General features: G+C 51.5%; 1 protein-coding gene across 3 annotated transcripts in view; it reads right to left on the reverse strand.

The window, feature by feature from the left end:
* Nucleotides 1-6,380: 6,380 nt before the first annotated feature.
* LOC140416342 (calcipressin-3-like) overlaps nt 6,381-27,189 on the reverse strand; it is a 353,570-nt gene continuing 332,761 nt past the window's right edge. For all 3 annotated transcript variants that reach the window (XM_072501121.1, XM_072501122.1, XM_072501123.1), the window contains one exon: nt 6,381-13,881. In XM_072501121.1, the coding sequence (XP_072357222.1) occupies nt 13,724-13,881 (158 nt within the window). In that variant the 3' untranslated portion in view covers nt 6,381-13,723. The remainder of the gene's footprint in view (nt 13,882-27,189) is intronic.

Below are 27,189 nucleotides of genomic sequence, written 5' to 3' on the forward strand. Positions count from 1 at the left end.
CGCCCCTGGCTCCACCCCTTGAGGGGAGGTATAAAGAGTAGTAGCCCTGTAGGCGGCTCTCACTAGCAGACCAGTCGCTGGCAGGCACTGTTCTAGTTGATTAAAGCCACAGTTTACTTCTACTCCTGGTTTCATGTGAATTGATGGTCGCATCAATTTAATCAACTACAACGCCACTATGGAATCGGCCCTCAAACCTGATCGACTGGAACTCGATCCGCAGGCCACGGAGGCGAAAGGGATTTTTTCGCACTGGCTCCGCTGTTTCAAGGCCTACCTCGCTACCTCCTCCTTGCCTTCCGACACCGACGTACAGAAGCTGAGTCTCCTCCACGCCGGGTGAGCTATCGAATCTCTGTTCAACTCGAGGAAGCCTCCACCTACACAGCCGCCCTCGCGATGCTACAACGCCTTTACGTAAAGCCAGTGAACGAGGCATACGTGCGGCATTTCCTCACTACTCGCCGCCAACGCCCCGGGGAATCGCTGGAAGAGTACCTACGCAACCTCAAAGTCCTTGCACGAAGTTGCAATTACCAGGCTGTTACGGCCACTCAACATATGGACCTCGCCGTCCGGGACACCTACGTGGCTAGAGTCAGGTCCAACTACGTGAGACAGCGCCTACTTGAAAAAGGTGCCCTAGACCTGGAAGAGAAGGTAAAATTAGCCTCCTCTCTAGAAGTAGCGTTCCAAAGCCTTAACGCGTTCCCGTCCGATCACGCGACCCCCTCGTGGACCCCCGACCAAAGAGTACCCCAGGCCTGTGCCGCGCGGCTGCCCGCTCACCATGGGGGCCTACCCTGTTATTTCTGCGGCCAGGATCAACACCCAAGGCAGCGCTGCCCGGCATGGAACGCGAACTGCAGCGACTGAGGAAGAAAAAGACATTTTTCTAAAGTTTGCCTGGACCAGGTCCAAAAACTCTAAATCGCAGGCCCGACCCTCAAACTCACAGGCCTGCCGATCCCGCAGTGTGGCAGCGTGTCTGCCGGTTCCACCCACCCCCCCGGACGCATCATCAGCCTCGTGTTGTCTGTGGGGACATCCATCTCCCACCCCACCCAACGTGGGCGAACCACGGGGGTCGCCATCTTGGCCATCCTTGCCCACGCGGCCCGCCACGTGCAATTCATGGGGGCCACCATCTTGGACACCATCTTCCTCACCGCCCGACACGTGCGACCGATGGAGCCATCCATCTTGGCCGCCATCTGCAACGCCGCCCGACACGTACGACCGACGGGGACAGCCATCTTGGGACCACCCCAGCACCTCCGACCATGCCGGCTTCCCGCAACTCAGCGCGGTCACCCTTGACCAGTCGCGACTCAAACACCTCCGGAGCTCCATGATGATCGTCCGGGTAAATGGACACGAAACGCCCTGCCTGCTCGGCTCCAGGAGCACGGAGAGCTTCATTCATCCAGACATGGTAAGACGCTGCTCGCTCCCAATCTTCCCAGCACATCAAACCATCTCCCTTGCTTCTGGGTTGCACTCGGTGCAGATCCGGGGGTGCACTACTGCAACCCTCGCAATACAGGGCGCCGAGGACGCAAATTTTAAGTTCTATGTACTCCCCGACCTTTGCGCTCCTCTCTTGTTGGGACTGGACTTCCAGTGTAACCTCAGGAGCCTAACTCTGAAGTTTGGCAGGCCTCTACCCCCACACAGCGTATGTAGCCTTGCGACCCTAAAGGTTGACCTCCCCTGCTCTTCGCAAATCTCACCGCCGACTGTAAGCCAGTCGCCACCAGAAGCAGGCGGTCCAGCATCCATGATAGGACTTTTATCAGGTCCGAGTCAGCGACTCTTGCGGGAGGGAATCATCAAGGCCAGCAACAGCCCCTGGAGAGCCCAGGTGGTGGTCGTCAGGACCGGGGAAAAGAACCGGATGGTTGTAGACTACAGCCAAACCATAAACCAGTACACGCACCTCGATGCGTACCCCCTTCCCCGGATCGCAGACATGGTTAACCAGATCGCGCACTACCGGGTGTTCTCCACGGTGGATCTGAAGTCTGCGTACCACCAGCTCCCAATCCGCCCGGGGGACTGCCACTACACGGCTTTTGAGGCAGACGGCCGCCTCTTCCACTTCCTCCGGGTCCCCTTTGGCATCACGAACGGGGTCTCGGTCTTCCAAAGAACGATGGACTGAATGGTGGACCAGTACGGGCTGCGGGCCACATTTCCGTACTTGGACAATGTCACCATCTGCGGCCATGATCAGCTGGACCACGATGCCAACCTCCAGAGATTTCTCCAAACCGCCCGAGCCCTTAACCTCACGTAGAAGGAGAAATGCGTTTTCTGCACGACCAGACAAGCCAGCTTCAGCTATGTTGTGGAAAACGGGGTTCTGGGACATGACCCCGACCATATGTGCCCCCTCCTGCAACTCCCCCTTCCCCACTGCCTATATGCCCTGAAAAGGTGCCTCGGGTTCTTTTCTTATTACGCCCAGTGGGTCCCCAACTATGCGGAATAAGCCCGCCCACTAATCAAGGCCACCACCTTCCCACTGGCGGCTGAGACCCGCCAGGCCTTCAGCTGCATCAAGGCGGATATCGCCAAAGCCGCAATGCACGCGGTGGACGGGTCCGTCCACTTCCAGGTGGAGAGCGACGCATCTGAGGTCGCCCTCGCCGCTGCCCTCAATCAGGCAGGCAGGCCAGTAGCATTTTTTTCACGAACCTTCACCACCTCCGAAATTCGACACTCCTCGGTCGAAAAGGAAGCGCAAGCCATCGTGGAAGCCGTGCGGCACAGGAGGCACTACCTCGCTGGTAGGAGGTTTACCCTCGTCAATGTGGTGATGCACCACTGTACTTCCCTACCATTGTAAATAGTATATAATAGTTGTGTGTAACGTGGCCCTGTAATACTGTGTATTCTACTGTAGCCCTGCAGAGGTTCGGTCCCCAGATGCCCTGTCCCGCGGCACATGCGCCAGCGCGCATGATGACTGACTACGGGCTATCCACGATGACCGCTGTTACCCGGGGGTCACTCGGCTTCTCCACTACATCAAGGCCCGCAACCTGCCCTACTCCACTGAGGTCAGAGCCATGACCAGGGACTGCCAAATCTGTGCGGAGTGTAAGCCGCATTTCTATCGACCGGATAAGGCCCACCTGGTAAAGGCATCCCGGCCATTTGAGCGTCTCAGTATCGATTTCAAAGGGCCCCTCCCCTCCACCAACCGCAACACATATTTCCTCAACATCATCGACGAGTTCTCCCGCTTCCCCTTTGCAATCACTTGCCCCGACATGACCGCGGCCACCGTCATTAAAGCCCTACATAGTGTCTTCACCCTGTTCGGTTTCCCCACGTACGTTCACAGTGACCTGGGCTCCTCGTTCATGAGCGATGAACTGCGTCAGTACCTGCTCAGTAAGGGCATCGCCTCGTGCAGGACTACCAGTTATAACCCACGGGGAAACGGGCAGGTGGAGAGGGAGAACGCGACGGTCTGGAAGACCGTCCTCCTGGCCCTACGGTCTCGGAATCTCCCAATCGCCCACTGGCAGGAGGTCCTCCCCGATGCGCTCCACTCCATTAGGTCTCTACTTTGCACGGCCACAAACGAGACCCCTCATGACCGCCTATTTGTTTTCCCCAGGAAATCCACCTCCGGGGCCTCACTTCCGTCCTGGCTGAAGACACCAGGGCCCATCCTGCTCCGCAAACACGTCAGGGGCCATAAGTCCGAACCCCTGGTCGAGAGGGTCCAGCTCCTACACACCAACCCCCAGTACGCGTACATTGAACACCCCGACGGCCGACAGGATACGGTCTCCCTCCGGGACCTGGCACCCACGAGTTCCACTACCACCGCCACCCTAACTTACCCCGCCTGACCTACGCTGACCAGCGCCCCCGCCCCTGCATGGCACCCGCACCCCCTCCCGCCCTCCATTCCCCCTTCACCGACCCTCAGGAATGAAGCTCCAGAAGACATGCTCTCGGAGTCCACATCTGTGCGCGCACCGGCGACTTCACTACCCATGCCAGCACGGATGAGTTCGACACCAGGGCCAGCTACGATACCAGAGCTTCGGCGATCACAGTGCACGATCCGTGCGCCGGACAGGCTGAACTTATGAACCCTTCACCCCCGCCGGACTTCATTTTTTAACAGGGGGTGAATGTGGTGAACGTTTTGCAGTAACCATTCACCATGTAACCATTCCTCCTCCACGGTGTGCCAAGTCCACATCGACATGGCACAGGTGCCGCAGTGTCACACTTATTGAGGCATGTCCCTTGTGTGGTGAACGTTTTGCAGTAACCATTCACCATGTATATAACTGTATCATGCCCATGTGGGCTCCACCTATGGACCATTGTAAGGTATTACCTGTAATGTATCATGTTGGTGCCTTGTGGGCTCTGCCCCTGGCTCCACCCCTTGAGGGGAGGTATAAAGAGCAGTAGCCCTGTAGGCGGCTCTCACTAGCAGACCAGTCGCAGGCAGGCACTGTTCCAGTTGATTAAAGCCACAGTTTACTTCTACTCCTGGTTTCGTGTGAATTGATGGTCGCATCACCTTGCAGCACATGCTGTCTTATATCTCTTCAAATGACCAAAAACACTTGTACACCTTGGTCCGTTGCTGGCCTACCCTCTTCTTCCCACCCTGGCCTGATGGGTAGCCGGTCCTGCAGGGTATGCGGCGGCACCATGCACATGGGGTACCGCCTCCAGCCTGTGTTGATGCTGCCAACGCCTTCTCCAACGTTTGGCCTCATGGACTGTGACATAACTGCAAGAGTTGCCACTGCGGGTTCTATAATGCCATCCACATTGTGATATCTGTAAGGAATTGCAGACAGTGAGAGACCAACAATCCGTTTTGGCTTCCACTCCGGGACCCCCAGAGCCTCCCCCATCCTTACATATCCCGCCTTCTCTCAGAGTGTTATGCAACGAGCCGGTTGTGCTGTGGGACACCACCCTGCACACACACCCCTGGCCACTGCAGGGCCCCTAGACCCTGGACCTCTGCCAGAAAGATTAGGGGGACCGAGCTCAGGTACCCACCCCTGGTACACACCCTCTGGTTATGGGGATAGCTAGAGTGCTGAAGCCTAGCTCTAGAGTGTTTGATTGTTGGCTCCTGTCTCTGTGGTGTTGATGTCTCCAGGGTTCAGGCAAAATGTCCAGGCCTCACAGTTTGATTGGAATGCTAGCCAATAACACCCGCCTAAGACATGGCACTTGTATCCATGGAAGTGCACTTGAGAGCGGTGAGGTAATCATATAACTAACATTGCCAATTCCCTTATGGCTGGTAGGGGCTGGTTTAGCACAGGGCTAAATCGCTGGCTTTGAAAGCAGACCAAGGCAGGCCAGCAGCACATGGTTCAATTCCCGTACCAGCCTCCCCGAACAGGCGCCGGAATGTGGCGACTAGGGGCTTTTCACAGTAACTTCATTTGAAGCCTACTTGTGACAATAAGCGATTTTCATTTTTCATTTCTATGAGCAAGAGCCTTCAGCTGTGCAGCCAGAGACTGCTCATAATCAGATGGAGTTAAAGTTACTTGTGCCATATTACCACGGACAGAGTTCTGCCCTGGAGGCATTTGGTGGGACACAAGTAGCAGCTGTAGTTGCCCCTGCTATGGGTACATACAATCTGGGGGATGGCCTGTAGAACCCATGGGCGCTGAGCCCCACACTTGCCCCCTGCTCAGTGGCGACCCCCCCCTCTCCCACCGATAGCGCCCAACAACCCCCCTGACCAGACCAGCAGCTCCAGTGCCCCTGGGCTGCATGCCCAATTTCAAAAATGGCTACCTACCTCCTCAGATCTTCACAGCAGCCATTGCTCCAGCTTCCCGTTTAAAAAAAAGTGTACTGAAGGACGCCTGTGTGACCTCCCACTGGGGAGCCGGTTAGATCCTGGTGGGCAGTTAAATAGGGCAACCATCTCATTAATGAGCAGGACCAGGGCAGCACGGTGGCTCAGTGGTTAGCACTGCAGTCTCACGACGCCAAGGTCCCAGGTTTGGTCCCGGCTCTGGGTCACTGTCTGCGTAGAGTTTGCACATTCTCCCCGTGTTTGCATGGGTTTTGCCCCCACAACACTGTGCAAGGTAGGTGGATTGAACACACTAAATTGCCCCTTAATTGGCAAAATGAATTGGGTACTCTAAAATTTTTTTTTAAATGACCAGGACCCCAGGCAATGTGGAACCATGGAGCCAAAGTGTTAAGATCTGTTGTACAGTGTTTTAAACCTGTTATTTAACTGCCTTTACCTTCCATCAATAAACCCCTTTAACTACTGGAAGCCTCTGTACAAAGGCATGCATTGCTGAAATGAAAATTTTTTTTTAGGAATGAATACATACTGATAACATTAGTGATAATTTATTGATTTACAGCAGCATGCTGGTCAGATTTATTTGATGAGAAGTCACAAACAGGTTAGTGTTGACAAGACAGGCGTTATAGCCTTGCTGTGGAACATGTAGGCATATCACAATAACACTTGATTTCTTTATTACATGATAATTTCTTGTACAAAAGATCACAGAAATAGCAATGAATAGCAGGAAAGACTGACCGGTACCAAAATGTAGCAGTCCAGTTATACCAGTCTATGTTTTACACAATACCCGACAGCACAGGTCTTGTGCCCGAATGACAAAAGGCAAGTCCAAACTTGAACAATATTAATTATGTTACAATCTAAAGATCATATTTGGAATAGCTATACTGGGTCTGCACCTGTATTTTCTGTGTAGCTTATTCAAATCCAATATTGTACCTACAATTACCTCCAGTCTTCAAATAGTTCTCAACCATTGGCCTGATCTCTGCCCAGTTTCACCTCCTTCCTGGCAGGATATATATATGGAAAAATCTAGGTTGGAGTTGGTGCGCATAAGATTGTCTGTTTCGTACAGAATTGTGCTAACTCCAAAGTATGCACTTTATGTCCAAAAATGCCTACAACTTAATAACAGTAATCAAGGTGAACTTTATATATTTCTTTAAAAAAGGTACAAGGAATACCTAGTTTCTACTTTTATACATGTGTGATGTGAAAAAAGGTTATCAAAAGTAAATACGAGGAACTCTTAGCAGTGATGGCAAGTTTGTGGTGTTTGTGACAGATGCAAGGTGCAGAACTCTTGAGCATTGCAATTTTAAGAGGCTTGACTATTTTATCTACTCATACCAGGAACTCTCTACGATCTGAGATTTTCCCATTATTCGTGCATTCCACATATGACATACACAATCAGATACAAAGCTAAACTACAATTTATTGGGCTAAATGGCGACTGCTTTTAAGAACACTGGAAAATACATGAAGTTATTCCTCATCCCAGGCACACTATAGAAGATTATATAATTCACATACATGTATCGTATTTTTCACCAATATGTCCAGGAATATACTGCAGCAAATGTCTGATTATTCCAAAGATTATGGAAGTGACTTAAGCATCAGAATACTCAAAGTAAGATGACATAATTACACACTTGCATGCACATCTGGAAAAAAAAGCAGTATTTTGCCAGTTACAACCATAAAATTGCATCAATATTTATTATAGCTTGTTTAGATTTTCTGTTTTTAAAAGTATTGCATCCATTTAGTTAGTCAAAGTGATTTGAACTTGTGTTGTGACAGCAACACTATTATGCTGTTTAGTGACAGCCCTGATGATTATTTCCAAACACTTAATTTTACTAAACAGACATGCACCCATGCATGACAAATACAAATGATTACAAATCTAAAACTGTGCTGTGTTTATTAGCTTAATTAGCTCCTACTATTGGAGCCAACAGAGAATGCATGGGATTACTGAGAAGAATTAAAGCTACATTATTATGATAAAATCCATGCATTACAATCAATTATGCGCTTGCTTAGTCAGAATAATTGTGAATTTATCTGCTCTAACAATGGAGAAGGGATTCAGAAAAGTTACGTTTCTATGCTTGATTTGTGTCATTTATTCAAGGTGCACTTTATGTAATTTTCTTATTTTAATCTCGAGAAGATATTTTAATTTATTATACAATTCTCGGACCTGAATAAAATTGTGATTAATTGTGAATAAAATTGGTCTAAATGGAGTGTATAATTAATATTTTATATCTGCTGCTTAACAATTATACTCACTGCATGTTTCTACGTGATTGAATGATGGAGATTAAAAGTTTTATTTCAAGTTAGGACAGGATTTGGGTAATGGTGCTTCACATGTCAAAGATTGCCAACTCACTTAATGTTTTGTTCTCAGTTAGTACCCCTCTCTCTATGCGCTGGTTTAGCTCAGAGTTCCAAGAATTTGTTCTAGCTTAATACATGTTTTAGTACAAGCAATCCATATTTTATGACTGACTTGATATTTTGAAAAATGCATGTTGAACATCACGTATTACTGGTACAACATCAGAGAAGTCATCTAGAAACAGATAAGGAGGTTGGCTCCGAATTTGACATGATTTAATTTTTGCTTTCTCACAGAATGATGTATTGGAAGTCTATTTTATTTGAATATTCGAGCCAGATGGTAGACTCCAAGACTGCAATATGTTGGGACAGAAAAGAGGAAGTGAGGCTGAGAACCAAACATGAATTGGTTCATGAAATTCCAAATCACTCTATGAGTGGTTTAGGGAAATTTGGCAAATTAGATTTACTGCTTTGTAACAGATTTATTTTTTACTCCTCTTCAAAATAGGGCAGTGTTTACAAGTATGAAATAGCATTAGATGCATTGATACACTGCCCCCTGGTGCTTCCACTGTTATGCAAGTATATCAGTTCCCATTACATTTTCTGTGAATTAACTATTTAAAATAAAACAAATTTTGGTGCATTGTCTGATTATTTTTAAGATTTCTGCTCCCCTCCCCCAGGTTTGCCCTCAACGTAAATGGTCACATATTTTCCTCCTTCCTGTCATCACCATGTGGTCAGCCAATAGGATATATGTCTGAAGATAAACCAGACACTCTTGACAATACAGCAGTACTTAGAAGAATGTTCTACTTGCTTAGTTTGGGAAGAAAGTAAGATTGATTGTTTTTTCTGAGAACCTAATTAATGATGTGTATTAAAGAAACAATGGGATTATGTCTGAGGTACCTTTATTGTGAAGATTACCACCTTGCTCAGAAACCGTTATACATTTTGCTTTTGCCCCGAGGTAAAGAAATAAACATGTGGAATTACTCCATGTGCTCTTCTGATTCTACATTGCAATATCCAGCCACAGGATCACACAATACTGTCTCTTAGTTTAATTATGTCTATTTAATTAAACTAAGAGACCCTGGGGCAGGAAGGAGAAATAGACAGGTGATTTGGTTTATTTATACAACAAAAAGTTACTTTGACAAGGAAACTGTTGAAAGAACTGCGCGCAGTTATTTATCATAAGGATTTCCTATTATTGTCATGTCTGAAAATGGGATGAGTTCCACACTGCACTACTTGAGTATCATGCATGGCACAGTCCTGAATACATTGGGTGGGATCTTTTACTCCCCTACGTGGAGTGTTTTCTGCTGGCGGAGGCGGCTCGCCAATGGCCGCCGGCAGGATCTTCCGGTCCCGCCTATGGCTATGTTTTGCATGGCTTGCCCATCTTGTCACAGGGACTCACTTCGGCAGAACCAGAAGATCCCGCCTGTTATCATATACTTTCAAACAAACAGGATAGGTTCCTGTAGGAAAGAGAAAAACAAATGCAAGGATTTTTAAAATTTTACAATTAATGATCGTTTTAAGGGGTGGGCTTCTCCGTTCGTTCAGGGCATCGGGATTATCCGGTCCCACTGCAGTGAATGGGAGATTTGGCTGAACGCCATATTCTCCCGCCTCACTAGCAGCAGTAGCGGGACAGACTCACAACGGAGAATCCCGGGCAACATGTTTAATTGATAATTATTCCCCAGTTTCTATTTAAGGAGTATCACACTTTCCAAAGTGGAAAGAACATTAACCTTTTCCAGTTTCAGATATAAATCACTACACATTATGTAATTCGTCTTTGTCTGCTGCCAATTACATCTAATTTAGCATTTTGGAAGTTTATGACAAATCAATAGGACAATGTATTGCAGCTCATTGGCCTATGTTTGCTGCGTGTAATCATCTGGATTCTAAGCTGCTGAACTTAGCCCTGTTCTTTGGAAAGTAAAGGTAAAGACCATGCTTGTATCATTCCAAGTTGCTCCTTTGCACCTCCTTATAGCCAGCACTAAAGCTGCACCAGCATCTCTGATAGTTGGTCACCCATTGACACAGGGCTTGGCCATGGCATGCAAAATTGTAATACATTATTTAAATTGCTTAAGGTTTGCTACCTATTTTGTTCAGATATTTGCTTTGAACACTTCTTTGGGAAGAATTTTATTCCCTTTCCTGGGGTCATTTAATCAGACGGGAGGTTGGAGACACCTCCGTCTTCTTGTCTCTGCCTCGATTAAGTCTGTGGCAGGATTCGTACCCACCTTGTTGCCAGTTGAAGCCTTTAAGTAGGTAATTAATGCACACTTAAGGGTTTCATCCCACCTCTAGTGGTGTTCACTCGCCATCCTGCTGTGGTTTTAATTTCATGGGATCGGCTGGCAGTCAGTATTTGTTGCCCATCCCTAATCACCCTGAACTGAGTGGTTTGCTAGACATTTAAGAGTCAACCACATTGCTGTGGACCTAGAATTGCTCACCCAGAAAGGAGAGCTTCCGGGGATGAGGGTGGGTCCATCTTTCAGATGCACTCAGTGCCTGAGGGACCTGGCAGCAGGAGGAGGAGGGCACCCTGTCCTTGCTGCCAAATCCCCAGGCCGCGATCCATCTCCCACTATCACTCACCTCTGGCTTGGTCCCTTGGCGATCTTGCGCTTCAGGTGAGTTCATTACTGGCAGCAGCCAATGCCTCCCCGGTGAGCTGCCAAGCCTCTGAGTGGCTGGCAACTCTCGGTGGGTGGGACTTCCACTCCCAGGGTCCTTGATGTCAGGGAAGGACCATCATTGCCCATGTAAGTGCCTGACTGGCACCTACTTTGGTGGACTTTTCTGAAAAGAGGCAATGTGCGCTCTCACCGGATGAACCATTGTTGTCTACATTAAAAATTGCCCTGAATCTGCATTCTTCCCGACAATATTGTCTTTTAATGACAGTCTTACTTGGGAAAATAACTGACCAAAATGGGGGATGTGCTGACCAACACGTGGCTCAAAACTAGTCTAATTTGGTTAGTTATAGTAAGCATGCTTAGATTAGTAGAGTGTCAAACCCACAGCGAACTGTGTGCACTGCTTAATAAGTTCAATAAAGCGTATTGAACCAACACCAAAGTTTGGAGTCTACTTTCAAGTATAACTGCATCCAGTTGCAGTCCGTGTTACCCCAGGGTGATTAACACACCACAGTGAACTGTGAAGATGTGCTCAGCCGCTACTATGTTCTCTCTTCCAAACAAAGTACTGCCCTCTCCTGTGCTGCCTGCCCTCCGTTGAGCTGACAGTCCTCGCAAGACCATTGGAAAGACACAGTCATTTAAAAAAGCAAATGCTTTTCATCAAACAGCAAAAGGCTAGTCCTGCAATGTGTGTTATCCTCAAGTCTCTCTTTCGTTCTGGCATTTCTTAGTTGCTGCTGTGCTGCCCTGATCGTCTGGTTGAGTTGAAACCATTGTGACTTTGTGATTATTTTTCTGCACATGCATGCACCCCGCTGGTGAGGTGACACAGGCATGCAAAAAATAAATCCAACCAAAAACAATCCACCTCCCTTCTGCCAGGACCAGGCCCTTAAATAAAGTCATGAGATTGCAACTGTTGGACAGGAGATTCCTATGGAAATTGAGGCATTTAGCAGGACTAATTGAACAAATAAGGGGTTTCAGAGAAAACCGGAGGCTGCTTTACATGCCCTAATGAACTGGCACTGAGCATCTAACAATGTAACCTTGTATAGGCTTATACAAACTGGTGATCTGAATGGTTTAAATATTTATTCAATGTCATCGTCAAAACCAAGAGCTTGAATCGTGATTGAAAATTCAGAACCTCTACACTTGCAGGTTAGGCCATTACTGGATGGAGGATTTTGCTCTGGTTAATGTCTTTAGACAAACAATCAGAATGATCATTTTAAAATTGCTACTGCAATTGGTTTTTAAGGCATAAACCTACTTTACATTCAGGTCTGCTTAAACCTTGTTAGCTATGATATAAATGACCTGTGTTTGTAGACGTACTAATATGATAGTTATAGAAGATTATTATTTTCTGTCAGAATACAGTATAATCTTTGTTTCATAGATTGTGTTCTCCTAATTAAAAATCAAAATATTTCAATTCCTTGCTGAAGCAAGTTTTGTAAACTTTGTAGGGTGTTTGAATGTTACTGAGCAAATATACTGTAGCCTCCTCTTAATTAAAAATTGCTTATCTACTGATTACACTTTTTAAGAATAAATTCACTTTGCTGAGTTACTTACATTGCTTAATTCAAATGATTGGTTAATTCATTTTAAATACAATAACTGACTATCAGACATAATTGTAGATAATTCATTAGAAACTACCCAGCAGCAAGCATATGCTTCTCTTTATTCAGATAATTGTGAGAGTAAGTCTTTTGTTTGGCAAATAATTGGTTAACATCCAGGTTTGCCCATGAACCAAGAACCCTCTGTTAAAAAGTGCAATATTCAAGCAGCAAATCAAGTCATATTGGAGGACTGTAGAAATGGGTGGAATTTGCAGTAGGATGTCACACCGTGATAAAATACTTGGCTTAAATCGCTACTGGTCAGCAAGCATAGATTGAATTGGATGGGAATTCGATGGCCCCTCCACAGTGACGGGAGTGGCACTAACTCAGTTCGACCCGCAAACTGAGTTTTGAAGAAGTAGTGTACTGACATAAAACAATGACTGTCCTCACTCTCCACAGATGCTGTATGGCTTGCTGCTGGGCTATTTCAGATCCTTCACTTTTGTTTCAGACAATGAACTGACTGTAAAAGACCAAGCACAAGTTGCGGAGTATGGAGTTTTTTCAATTGCAAAAGTAAGCTGTATTAAAGCATCATATATTTCACCTCACCACTGCTCGGTTGGAGGGGGGGGGGGGGGGGGGGGGGGGGGAAGAGTGTGGGGAGGTGTGTGGAAAAATGTTGGTGAAAAATACTTCACAACTATTTGGTCTCTTTCTCTTGGAACATAATTAGAAGTGTTATATACATGCCAGAGATTTCACTTCATTCTTACGCGGTCAATATTTGTTCAGAACAACATTCGATACAGATAAACACGCAACAATGATAACATTGCAAAAGAGACAATAGCGACATTTGCATATCACATCTAAAAAGAGGCCAAAATAAAGCTTTGAATGAACACTGAAGCTGCGTAACAATTTTATGGATTTGAAGCTTTCAGAGGAAAGGGGAGGCAATCCATAAACCATCCTGCTATTTTGTCATTGGTCACCCAACATCACTTAGTGCCTGGTGAGGTCTGAACAATCTGAGTGAAGATGGAATGAAGCTTCAAAGCCACAAAAAAGGAGTCCTTACAGTTGTTCTTTTATTAGGCAATCACCTAAATTACTACTTTCTTTTTATAACAATGGATAAACAGTCCTTAAGAAAAGAAGAGACAACTGTTGAATTGTTGTTGCAGCAAATGATATGGTCACAGGAGGCAGATAGACAAGAAGCTTCATTTGTTCATTGTTGGTGCATTATCTGGTCGTTTTGTTTGAACGATTTTTTGCTTTGGCAGTTTAACTGCATCTTCCTCTTCATTTTCGCTCTCACAGATATGAACCACAACACTCGGAGTACGTTCTGTTCCTGTATGAACCTCATATTTGTCACCTACAGCACAAAGAAGGCAATACAGCAATGACTTGACAATTTGGCAAATAACAGCAAATCACTTAAATTAGATGAGGGCATTTTCCCTTCTCTTCTGAAATAAATTAATGCATTTTCCAACTTTTTATAATCGTGTGCATAACATGGCCATGTCTTTCACATTCTGGATACATTGATTGATAGATATTTATTGTCACGTGTACTGAAGTACAGTGAAAATTATTTTTCTGCGGCCAAGGGAATGTACATAGTAGACAAAAGAATAATCAACAGAGTACGTCTAAAATGGAGACAGAATGGCTGCAGTGAGTCACTGACAAAATCTGACATGGTCCCAGTTATACAATCACAACATTTACTTGAAACTATTTATACACTTGAAAAAAATGAGCAACTTTGAATATATTAATTGCCTTATTAGGATTTTAAGTTTAAAGATCCTAGATACCTGTTGAATTCCAAAGTGGGGAACTGGGATCAATCCCACTATGTCAACCATGTCCAACCCACCCCCCACACTTCTGCCTTTAACCTTTCTACACCCTCCCAGAACCATGAAAGAGTTCGCCTTGTCCTCACTTTTCATCCCATCTGTTGGAAGGACCATCCTCCGTCATTTCTGCCAACTCCAACATGTTGCCACCACCAAACACATCTTCCACTCACTTCCCCAGTCAACAATCTGAAGGGACCAGTCTCGCCATGGCACCTTGGTCCATTTCGCCAATAATCCCCAACACCTAATCCTCATCCCACAGCATTTTCACAAATAATCACTGGACGTGGAGTACCTGCCCCCCTGTACCTCCCCTCTCCGCCTCACCATCCATGACACCAAACGTTTCTTCCAGGTGAAGCAGAAATTCACTGCACTTCTTTCAATTTGGTCTACTATATTCACTGCTCACAATGCAGTCCGCACTCCAATGGGGAGACTGAACACAGGCTGGGTGATCACTGGAACACTTCCACTCAGTTCGCAAGCATCACCCTGACTTTCCAGTCGTTTGAAATTTCAATTCACCATCTTGCGCGCATTCTGTCTTTGGCCTGTGGCAAGTTCCAATTAAACCCAACACAAACTGGATGCTCAGCACCTCATCTTCCGATTAGGTATTTTAGGGCCTTCTAGATTTAACATAACATGGAGTTCAACAACTTCAGATCATGGGCGAAATTCTCCGTTATCGGCGGAAAGTCCGTCGATCGGCGCAAAAAACAGCGCAAATCCCACTTGCGTCACGTCATAAAAATGGGACGATAGTCTGCGGCCCGAAATGGGCTAGCAGCGACGTAACGGGATCCGCGCTTGCGCAGTGGTTCACGCCGTGCAGCGTCATACGCGCTGCACGGCATGACGGCTCATAAGGCCGCGCAGCTCCCCCCCACCCGACCGGAACACCCGACCGCAACACCCGACTGGATGGCTGGCCGTCGCTCAGCCCCGAGGTTCGAGTCACGCGATGTGGAGGCGCTCCTGGACGCGGTGGAGCAGAGGAGGGACGCCCTGTATCCCGGGCACGGCTGCAGAGTTGCCCCACGCCACAGCCGGCGTCTGTGGAGGGAAGTGGCAGAGGCCGTCACCGCTGTGGCCCTGACACCACGGACAGGCACCCAGTGCCACAAGAAGGTGAACGACCTCGTCAGAGCAGGCAGGGTGAGCCTCCCCCATATCCCCCCTCCCCATATCCCCCCTCCCCCATATACCCCCCTGCCCATATCACACCTCCCCCATATCCCCCCTCCCCCATATCCCCCCTCCCCCATATCCCCCCTCCCCCATATCCCCCCTCCCCCATATCCCCCCCTCCCCCATATCCCCCTCCCCCATATCCCCCCTCCCCCATATCCCCCCTCCCCCATATCCCCCATATCCCCCCTCCCCCATATACCCCCTCCCCCATATCCCCCCTCCCCCATATCCCCCATATCCCCAAGTGAATCCAGCCCTAACCTCTGCAATGCACGCGCAACCGATGGCGTGCATTCATATACCTGCCTAACACTGTTGCCTTTTACCCCTGCCACCACCCCCCCTCCCCCCCCCCAACAGGAGAAGCGCGCACACAACAATAGGGAGCATGTGAGGACTGGAGGAGGGCCCGCTGATGAAAGGCCACTGACCGTACACAAGGAAAGGGCCCTGGAACTGGCTGGCGGACCTGAGGACCGGGAGGTTGCTGATGCAGAGGTCGGGGGCCCACCAGCAAGTGAGCCACCGACAGCCCGCCCCCATATCCCCCCTCCCCTATATCCCCCTCCCCCGTATCACCTGATCACTGCCTGATGTCTAACCATGCATGCTTCATTGTGTATCGCAGGACCAAACGTCCAGGCACCCATCCCCGCAGAAGCACACTGCCGGCAGGATGCCTCTCGGAGACCACAGGAGACGGAGAGACCCGCACCCTCCAGCATGCGACGCCCGCAGGATGCCCCTCGGAGACCACGGGAGACGGAGAGACCCGGACCCTCCAGCATGCGACGCCCGCAGAATGCCCCTCGGAGACCACGGGAGACGGAGAGACCCGGACCCTCCAGCATGCGACGCCCGCAGGATGTCCCTCGCACACCATGGGAGACGGAGAGACCCGGACCCTCCAGCATGCGACGCCCGCAGGATGCCCCTCGGAGACCACGGGAGACGGAGAGACCCGGACCCTCCAGCATGCGACGCCCGCAGGATGCCCCTCGCACACCACGGGAGACGGAGAGACCCGGACCCTCCAGCATGCGACGCCCGCAGGATGCCCCTCGGAGACCACGGGAGACGGAGAGATCCGGACCCTCCAGCATGCGACGCCCGCAGGATGCCCCTCGCACACCACGGGAGACGGAGAGACCTGGTGCAACAGGGAGACGACACCCACGTCACGTGCGGGAGCGACCACCCAGCGATGAGGGGGGCAGCCACAGGCCCCCGTCACATCCGAGCCAGGACACCACTACCCAGGACACCACTACCCAGGACACCACTACCCAGGACACCACTACCCAGGACACCCCTACCCGGGACACCACTACCCAGGACACCCCTACCCGGGACAGCACTACCCAGGACACCCCTACCCGGGACAGCACTACCCAGGACACCCCTACCCGGGAAGACGAAATACCGGACAGTGACTCAGAGTGGATGGGTGGAGACGAACCCCCACCCCAAAGTGCCATGGAGTCAGAGTGGGACGAAGAGCACGACACAACGCCACTGCTGTCACCAACACCCTCCACCATCGCAGAAACACTCACCACGGTTGGGCACTTGAGTGATGAGGCATCTGGTACACTCACTGGTGCGCACAACACAGCCGTCCCGGTACAGCAGGTGGAGGTAGGAGCAGCAGAGGGACCGGGCGGTCGGAGGGCAGCCCAGGCCAAGCGAACATCTGCCGCCCAGATGGATCCCGGGTTCCTGCAGTTACCACACCCACACATAGATCCGATGCAACCACCGACCCGGAGACGAGCGAAGAGGGTGACGGGCGGCTTGCGACGGCTGCGGTCGCAGGTGGAGGAATCCACCCGCGTCCAGGAGCTGGGAGTGGTCCCGGTCATGCGTGCCACCCAGGCTGACACCGCACGGGTGGCGTCCACGGTGGAGGCAATGGTTACGACGGTGTCAGACATGGGGAACGGTTTGCGAGGCCTGGGGCCTTCCGTGCAGGCGGCGTCTGTGGCCCAGGAAATGGCTGCCCTCTCACAGGAGGCCATGAGCCAGTGCCAGCGCCAGATGGCAGAGGCGCTCAACACCATAGCCCAGTCTCTGCAGGCCATGGCCCAGTCTCAGCAGGCCATGGCCCAGTCTCTGCAGGCCATGGCCCAGTCTCAGCAGGCCATCGCTGAGGGCATCGGCGCCAGTGGCCATGTGCGAGCCGGCGTCGCACTGTCACAGACAGGGTTGGCCAACACCCTGGGCTCCATGGCTGCAAACCTGCAGACCCCTGTCGATACCAGCACGGGCCTCCAGGACTGGCAGCGCCAGATGTCGGGGGGGCGTCGGATGGCCAGTCCGTTCGCATCCCCCACCCATGTAGAGGCCTGGGGGCCATCGGGCACCCCGAGGGAGGAGGAGGTGGTGTGGTCCGTCCCGGCTCCCTCTGTAGGGGAGGTCCCGGTACACCGCGACACCTCGGACTCCCCCCCCTTCCGTCCCAGGTGCATCGGGTGGGCAACGGGCAGGACAGGCTGGCAGCTCGCCATCCCAGTCGCCCGGGCCGCAGCCTGGCCCATCTAGGCCAGGATGCCCCAGGAAACGGCCGCCAAAGGGATCCAGTGTCAGAGGGCAGGAATCACAGGAGTCCACCTCCAGTTCTGCTGTACCGTCTGGGGAACCACGTAGACGTAGTCAAAGGGCCCGTAAGGCCAAACAATTAGACACTGAGTAAGTTGGCACGGGTGCAGGGCACAGATGAGTTTTAGGGGCTAGGGCACGTGCATGAACTCCTTTGGTTATTAAAGTCAATGTTACACCTACCGAAGCTGCCTTTGTGCTCTGTCCAAAGTGTGCGGGCGTGTCATGTACGTTGAGCGCAAGTGTGTGTGTGAGGGGTGGTCTTACCTCAGCCCCAGGTGAGTCTGCCCCCTTCCCCCTGGGCCGCCATCAACATCCCCCGGGCAGAGGACGGGACCGTGCGCTGCAGTGTCACAGCCGCATGCAGGGATGGTCCGGGTGGATGGTGGTACTGTGGCCATGGGTCAGACATAGTCCAACGATGTAGAGCCAGGAGCTCATCGCAGGGCGGGTTGTCATCATCCTCCATGGCCTGCGATAGACACGCGTCCACCCGCAACTGTGTGAGCCCGGCCCGTTGTGCCGCCGGTGGATCGGCAATGGGGGGGGGGGGTGGTGTGCATGTGGGTGGGGTGGGTGTGTTTGGGGAGGGGGTGAGGGTGCTGGGTGGGTGGATGGGTGGGGGGTGTGGGTGGTCGGCTGTTGCCATGGTGTGCGGTCTGTGGCCATACTACCCGATTCCCACGCCCATCTAGTCAGTGAAGCGGGCGTCTATCAGTCTGTTCCGTGCCCGCTGGGCCAGCCGGTAACGGTGGACAGCCACCCGCCTGTGTCTACCCCGTCTGCCCTGACCATTGCCCCCATCCCCCTCATCTGGGGAGGACTGTGCCTCTTCCTGCTGCTCCTCCACTCCGCCCTCCTCTGCCTGCGGCACATCGCCCCTCTGCTGGGCTATGTTGTGCAGGACGCAGCACACCACAATGATGCGGCCGACCCTATCTGACCGATACTGGAGGGCGCCCCCAGAGAGGTCCAGGCACCTGAAACGCATCTTCAGCACGCCAAAGCACCTCTCGATCACTCCCCTTGTCGCTACATGGGCATCATTGTAGCGGTTCTCCGCCTCATTGCGTGGCCTCCGTATAGGCGTCATCAGCCACGATCGCAATGGGTAGCCCCTGTCGCCCAACAACCAGCCCCTCAGCCGGGGATGGCGTCCCTCGTACATGCCGGGGATGGATGACCGCGACAACACGAATGAGTCGTGTACACTGCCTGGGTGACGGGCGCAGACGTGCAGGATCATCATGCGGTGTTCGTTCATCGAATAGGTCCCCTTCCTATTAGTGAACGCGGCCCTGTTATCTGCAGGTGGCCGCACGGCGACGTGCATCCCATCGATCGCGCCCTGGACCATGGGGAACCCGGCCACGGCAGAGAAGCCCACGGTCCGGGCATCTTGGCTGGCCCGGTCCACGGGGAAGCGGATGTAGCGGTGCACCATGGCATAAAGGGCATCTGTCACTGCCCGGATGCACCGGTGCACCAATGTCTGCGATATGCCGGACAGGTCCCCACTCGGTGCCTGGAATGACCCCGTTGCATAAAAGTTCAGGACCACCGTAACCTTGACGGACACGGGGAGAGGGTGTCCCCCGCCAGTGCCACGCGGTGACAGGTGTGCCAGCAGGTGGCAGATGTGTGCCACGGTTTCCCGGCTCATCCGGAGTCTCCTCCTGCATTCCCGGTCCGTGAGGTCCTGGTATGACTGCCGGGGCCGGTACACACGGTGCGCCCTCGGGTGCCTCCGTTGCCGTGGGGCCGCAACGTCCTCCTCCCCCTCCTCGTCCTGTCGGTCAGGTGTCCCTCCAGCCTGGGCGGCTGCCGCCTGCCCCTCTGCGGCAGCCAGCGCCGCCTCTCTGGTACGCTCCTCCTCCTCCTCCTCCTCCTCCTCCTCATCCAGGGCAACATAGACATGAGCGGCTGCCACCACGGCGGCCAACATCGCTGGATGATCTGAAAACATGACGGCCTGGTGGGGGGGAGGGGAACGACGACATGTCATCATTGCCCATATCCGCTCCTCCCCCCAGCCAGGTGGCATGGACCGCATGGGTCCAACTGTTGGAGGCTGGCACCTGGCCAGGTGGACCAACTCATTTGCCCTCCCATCACCCTCCTCGGCACGGACCCCCTCCCCAACCTCCACCCCAGCACGGACCCCCTCCCCAACCTTCACCCCAGCACGGACCCCCCCCCAACCTCCACCCCAGCACAGACCCACCCCAACCCCCAACCTCCACCCCAGCACGGCCCCCCCCCCAACCCCCAACCTCCACCCCAGCACGGACCCCCTCCCCAACCTCCACCCCAGCACGGACCCCCCCAACCCCCAACCTCCACCCCAGCACGGACCCCCCCGAACCCCCAACCTCCACCCCAGCACGGACCCCCCCCAACCCCCAACCTCCACCCCGGCACGGACCCCCTCCCCAACCTCCACCCCAGCACGGACCACCCCAACCCCCAACCTCCACCCCAGCACGGACCCCCCCCAACCCCCAACCTCCACCCCAGCACGGACCCCCCCAACCCCCAACCTCCACCCCGGCACGGACCCCCTTCCCAACCTCCACCCCAGCACGGACCCCCCCCAACCCCCAACCTCCACCCCGGCACGGACCCCCTCCCCAACCTCCACCCCAGCACGGACCACCCCAACCCCCAACCTCCACCCCAGCACGGACCCCCCCCAACCCCCAACCTCCACCCCAGCACGGACCCCCCCAACCCCCAACCTCCACCCCGGCACGGACCCCCTTCCCAACCTCCACCCCAGCACGGACCCCCCCCAACCCCCAACCTCCACCCCGGCACGGACCCCCCCAACCCCCAACCTCCACCCCGGCACGGACCCCCCCCAACCCCCAACCTCCACCCCGGCACGGACCCCCCCCCACCCCCAACCTCCACCCCGGCACGGACCCCCCCCAACCCCCAACCTCCACCCCGGCACGGACCCCCCCCAACCCCCAACCTCCACCCCGGCACGGACCCCCCCCAACCCCCAACCTCCACCCCGGCACGGACCCCCCCCAACCCCCAACCTCCACCCCGGCATGGACCCCCCCAACCCCCAACCTCCACCCCGGCACGGACCCCCCCCAACCCCCAACCTCCACCCCAGCACGGTCCCCGCCCAACATCCACCCCGGCACGGACCCCCCCAACCTCCACCCCGGCACGGACCCCCTCCCGGCACTCCCCCGGAGCCCAGCCTACTCTAACCACCCCCCCCCCCCGCCGCACACACACACACACAAGCCGAGACACACCTCTCCTCACGCAATCAGTCTGCGGCCACGCCATTTCCTGCCCAGAGCCAACCCCCCAGGCCGTCACTCACCTCCTCGCTGGTTGGCGTGAGCCTGGAGCACCGGGTCACGCCGATGAAAAGGAGGTTTGATTCACGTCGACGTGAACGGTCATCACGTCGACGGGACTTCGGCCCATCCGGAAGGGAGAATATCGGCAGGCCGAAAATCGGCTGCCTTGCGCAGACCCGTGACATTCTCCGCGGCAGCGGCGCCATTAACGCCCCGCCGACTTTTCTCCCTTCGGAGACTTCGGCGGGGGCGGGATTCACGGCGGCCAACGGCCATTCTCCGACCCTCTGGGGGGTCGGAGAATGACGCCCATGCCTTCCGCTTTGATATATTGTTCACCAAACCCCTCCTCCACATAGGGCCAGCTGGTAACTGGTTCTTATGTTTTGCTTTCAGAGAATACTGACCTTTTCTCTGCTGTTAACACATTCTGCTATTTGACCTTTATAGAAGCATAGAATCCCTACAGTGTGTGCCATTCAGCACATCGAAAGAGCATCATACTTAGTCCGCTCCCCTGCTCTGTCCCTGCAACCCCACCTAATCTGCACATATTTGGACTGTGGGAGGAAACTGAAGCACCCGGAGGAAACCCACGCAAGGAGAACGTGAAAATTCCACACAGTCACCTGAAGCCAGAATTGAACCCAGGTCTCTGGCGCGGTGAGGTAACAGTGCCAGCCACTGTGCCACTATTAACACTTGCCTAAATCCTGAACACTGTAATTAACACTCCCTTTGTCTTGTATTCATGTCATATTTTCCAGATCTCTCCTGAACTCCCATATACTACTGACCTTCAATTTTGCTCCACTTGCCCACCCTCTCTCTTCAGCAGAATAAAACCCATCATATTACTACCTCTCTTCATCTCTGAAGAAGAGTCATAGGGACTCAAAATATTAACTCTGTTTCTCCCTCCAAATTTGCTGTCAGACCTGAGTTTTTCCAGCATTTTCTGTTTATATTTTATATAATAACTGAGATCATTATCTGCCCCAATGAACTGTTTTCAGGATTCACTAGTACTTGGCATCAAAGACAATTAAGGGCTTTAAGATGGAGAACATCTACTTAATTTAAACTAAACATTATAAAAAGTGGCATCGTGATTTCTGTGTGGTCAGCTCTTTGCTACTTGTTTTCAGCTTCAGCTGACATTATTGAGACTCAGCACATCCTAAAATAACTAATCTCAGATCAACCAATGAAAACTTGTCATAGTGTGCACTCTTCCAGTAAATGTTAGGAGTGCAGTTTGATGGAGTTAGAATCCCTCTGCTTCCTATACTTGATTTTATAAAAAAAAATCGTTGAAGGGATTTGGGTATCACTGCTGGAACACAATTTAATGTCCATTCTAATTTCCCTTAAAGGTGGTGGTGAGTTGCCTTCTCAAACAACTGCAGCCCACGTGGTGTAGGTACACACGTACTGTGAGAGAGAGTTCCAGGATGTTGACCCTATGACAGTGAACCCCACCTAACCAGCACATACTGCATATCTTTGGATATTAATAGGCGATATATTTCCAAGTAGGGATATTGAGTGGCTTGGTGGGGAACTTCCAAGTGGTGGAGTTTCCATGTGTTGCCGTCCTTTTCCTTCTGGGTGGTAGCAACAGTGTGTTTGGAAGGTGCTGTCTAAGGAGCCTTGGTGAGTTCCTGCAGTGCATCTTGTAGATGGTACATTACTTGCTACTGTGTGTCGGTGGTGGAGAGAGTGAATGTTTGTGGATGGGGTACTAATCAAGAGGGCTGATTTGTCCTGGATGGTGACAGGTTTCTTGAGTATTGTTGGAGTTGCACTCATCCAGTCAAGTGGAGAGTATTCCATCACACTCTTTGACTTGCACCTTGTAGATGGTGGACAGGCTTTGGCAGTCAGGAGATTAGTTACTCCCCACAGGATTCCATAGAACCATAGAATACCTACAATACAGAATGAGAACATTCAGCCCATCGAGTTTGCACCGATCCTCTTAAAGAGCACCTAGGTCTACTTCCCCGCCCTATCCCCGTAACCCCACCTAGCCTGCACATCCTCCATATCTTTGGACATTAAGGGGCAACTTAACATGGTCAATCCACCTAACCGGCACTTCTTTGGACTGTGGGAGGAAACCAGATCACCCGGAGGAAACCCAGGCAGACACGGGAGAAAGTGCAAACTCCACACAGACAACCATCCAAGGTCGGAATTGAACTTGGGTCTCTGGTGTTGTGAGGCAGCAGTGCTAATTACTGTGCCGCCGATTCCTCGTCTCTGACGTGTTCTTGTAGCCACAGTATTTATATGGCTGGTCCAGTTCAGTATCTGGTTAAATGTTATCATCATCCCCAAGATGTTGATAGTGGGGGATTCAGCAATGGTAAATCAATTGAATGTCAAGGATCATGGTTAGACTCTCTCTTGTTGGAGGTGGGCATTGCCTGGCACTTGTATGGTGCAATGCAACTTGCCACTTGTCAGGTCGAGCTTTAATATTTTCCTGGTCTTGCTGTATTTGGATATGCACTGCTTCAATATCTTAGAAGTCGTGAATGGTGCTGAACATTGTGCAATCATCAGCGAATATCCCCACTTCTGACCTTATGATGGAAGGAAAATCTCTAATGAGGCAGCTGAAAATGATTGGGCCTAGGATACTACCTTGAGGAAATCCTGCAGTGATGTCCTGGATCTGAAATGATTCACATCCAATAACCACAACCATCTTCATGTGTGTAGATATGACTTCAACCCGTGAAGAGTTTCCCTCCTGATTCCCATTGTTATGAATCATGCTGATGTTAAATGCGAGGGTACCCAATACCCAGAAGGGTAATTTAGAACACCGGCTCGTAATGGTGTATGTGTTCTTTTTCTGGTATAGCGTGAGGAATGATGTACAACCCAGTGAGGAACAGAGCAGTTGTGTGAACAATTAAGACAGATTATTTATTAACTTAAAAGAAAGTCTCCCCTGGGAGACCCCGAGTGCTATTCCGTCTGGTCTCGTTTATGGAGACCAGTACTGATTAGCACTCGCCTATGGTCTCCGAGGCAAAGTGAATAGATCCCAACGTCTTGGTTAAATCTTGGTGAGACTAGCGGTCTCATTCTAGTGTGCAGATTTGCCAAAAAGTGATCCTGCCCACAATGCTTCACATCGCGAGGTTAGATCTTGGGAGGCTTGGTGAGCTGGGTAGGTCCCGGGAGTGGGATTCCCAGCAATTTTCTCCTACAAAACTATGAGCCTGTGTTTTCTTATCAGACATAGCTTTCATTCCCTGCTATGCTATCTTTGAATGCTTCCTTGCCACCTCACAGGTCGAGGGGCAGCATGGTGGTACAGTGGTTAGCACTGCTGTCTCACAGTGCCAGGGACCCAGGTTCAATTCCGACCTTGGGTGACTGTGTGGAATTGCACTTTCTCCCCAAATGTTCCCATTTGGTTCAATCGTGCCCAAGCGTGGTTTTCCTCCGGGTACTCCAGTTTCCTCCCACAGTCCACAGATGTGCAGAGTAGGTGGATTGGCCATACTAAATTGCCTCTTAGTCTCCTAAAGTTAGGTGGGGTTCCGGGGAGTGGGCCTGGATTAGGGTGCTCTTTCAGAGGGTTAGGTTGGTGCAGCCTCGATGGGTTGAATGCCTACTGCTACACTGTAGAGATTCTATGATTCTAAGCTCTATTCAGTTTTTCTCTGCAATTCGGTATGTAGTCTAAAAGTATAGTCTCTGACTTCTTACTTAATAAACTTTCTTGGATTAATTTCAGTGGTCTTCATGTCCACAGAACAATTCAAAAGGACTAAATCTGGCAGAATCATTTGGTGCATCCCTAATGATCATTAATAAAAATGAAATAGCTTTGTCCCAATCATGAGGGTAATCTTGACTTTACGCTCTCATCGTTGTGTTCAACGTTTGATGTCACCTCAGTAATGCTCCTTGCGACCCTGGTTGAATTGCCAAAGATTTGGATTCTCCGAGCTTCGCGACAAAATCACGCGCGCGGTCGGCGCGGCGCAGGTAGGGGGCCATTGACAGAGGCCCCCCAGCAATTCTCCGAGGAAAACTGGCCGAGTTCCCGACGGCCTGGTTCTAACCACGTTTTGCCTGTTGGGAACGGCAGCTGCGGACTCAGTCCATGGCCGCCCTGGTGGCGGGCGGGGGGATCCTTCACCGGGCGGGGGGGGGGGGGCCTCATCGATGGCCAGGCAAACGATCGGGCGGCACTGATCCGTGGGCGTGCGTGATCTCGTGGGGACCTACTTCTTGTATCAGGGTCCATGGTGCGAGTCCGCCATGTTGTACGGGACGGCCGCCACAGTCCGCCGCCGTGCGCATGCGCGGACTCCCAACTGGAAGTGCAGGGCCCCGTATCCGCAGCCAGAGCTGCGAGAAGCACTCCGGGGCTCTGCAAGCCCCCTGCAGGTAGGAGAATTACTCTGGACTTTCTTAAGGAAAGTCCAGAGTGAAACGCCAGCATTTTGACGCTGGCGTGGGGTCATAGCCCCATTATTAGAGAATCCCGCCCACTGTTTTATTTCCAGGCCATTTCTGAGCTCCTTAAATAATCCTGACAGGAAATTTGACCCTTGATCTGATTGCCTCTCTTTCAGTAAGCTATATCTGGTAAAGACATTGGTTAATTCCTCTACCACTCTCTTGGCTCTGGTGGTTTTTAATGATACGGCTTCAGGAAATCTACTGGATGTATCCACAATAGTTAACAAGTATTGATTTCCACTTTGCATTTTCGACAATGGTCCTACACAGTCAACTAGAACTCTTGTAAACATTTCTTCGAAAGCTGGAATGGGGATCAAAGATGCTCTCTTTATTGCAGCTTGTGGTTTCCCAATTACATCACACATGTGATATGCTTGACAAAATCTATCTATGGGCACGATCTAACGGAAAATCTGTGCGGCGGGTTTTGCTGGGAGTTTCCTGCCGCTTCTGTCAGCGAGTTCCCAACCACTATCTAACCACATTTAGGGTGGGATTTATCAGCTGTTCACCCCGGTGGGATATTCCAGTTCCACCGACAGCGCATCCTGCCTTGGGTTTCCCGGTGATATGGAGTGAAACACGATAGCACAGTGGGTAGCACTGTTGCTTCGCAGCTTCAGGTTCCCAGGTTCGATTCCCAGCTTGGGTCACTGTCTGTGTGGAGTCTGCACGTTCTCCCTGTACCTGCGTGGGTTTCCTCCGGGTGCTCCGGTTTCTTTCCACAAGTCCCAAAGGACGTGCTGTTAGGTAATTTGGATATTCTGAATTCTCCCTCTGTGTACCTGAACAGGCGCCGGAACGTGGCGACTAGGGGCTTTTCACAGTAACTTCATTGCAGTGTTAATGTAAGCCTACTTGTGACAATAAAGATTATTATTATTATTCAATGGGAAATTGCGCTGACAATGGCGGGATCAGAAGATCCCGCTGGTGGGCCGCCTCTGCTGCTGAAAAATTCATGGCGGCTGCTCGGTAAAGCGCTTAGTCACTTTTTTGGGCCCTGGGGAGTTTCTCACCGGTTTAGCCCACACTTAGGCCGTGATTTAACCAGAGCAAGCGCTGGCCCGTTTCTGGAGGCCAGTACTGAATGGCGCTTGCCCATGGTCTCTGAGGCAAAGGAGATTGATCCCATGCCTCGGGCAACTCAGGAATCGCCACATTAAAGTGAGACGAGCCCACAATGCACACAAT

Source organism: Scyliorhinus torazame, chromosome 1 (assembly GCF_047496885.1).
Source record: "Scyliorhinus torazame isolate Kashiwa2021f chromosome 1, sScyTor2.1, whole genome shotgun sequence".
Classification (NCBI taxonomy): Eukaryota; Metazoa; Chordata; class Chondrichthyes; order Carcharhiniformes; family Scyliorhinidae; genus Scyliorhinus; species Scyliorhinus torazame.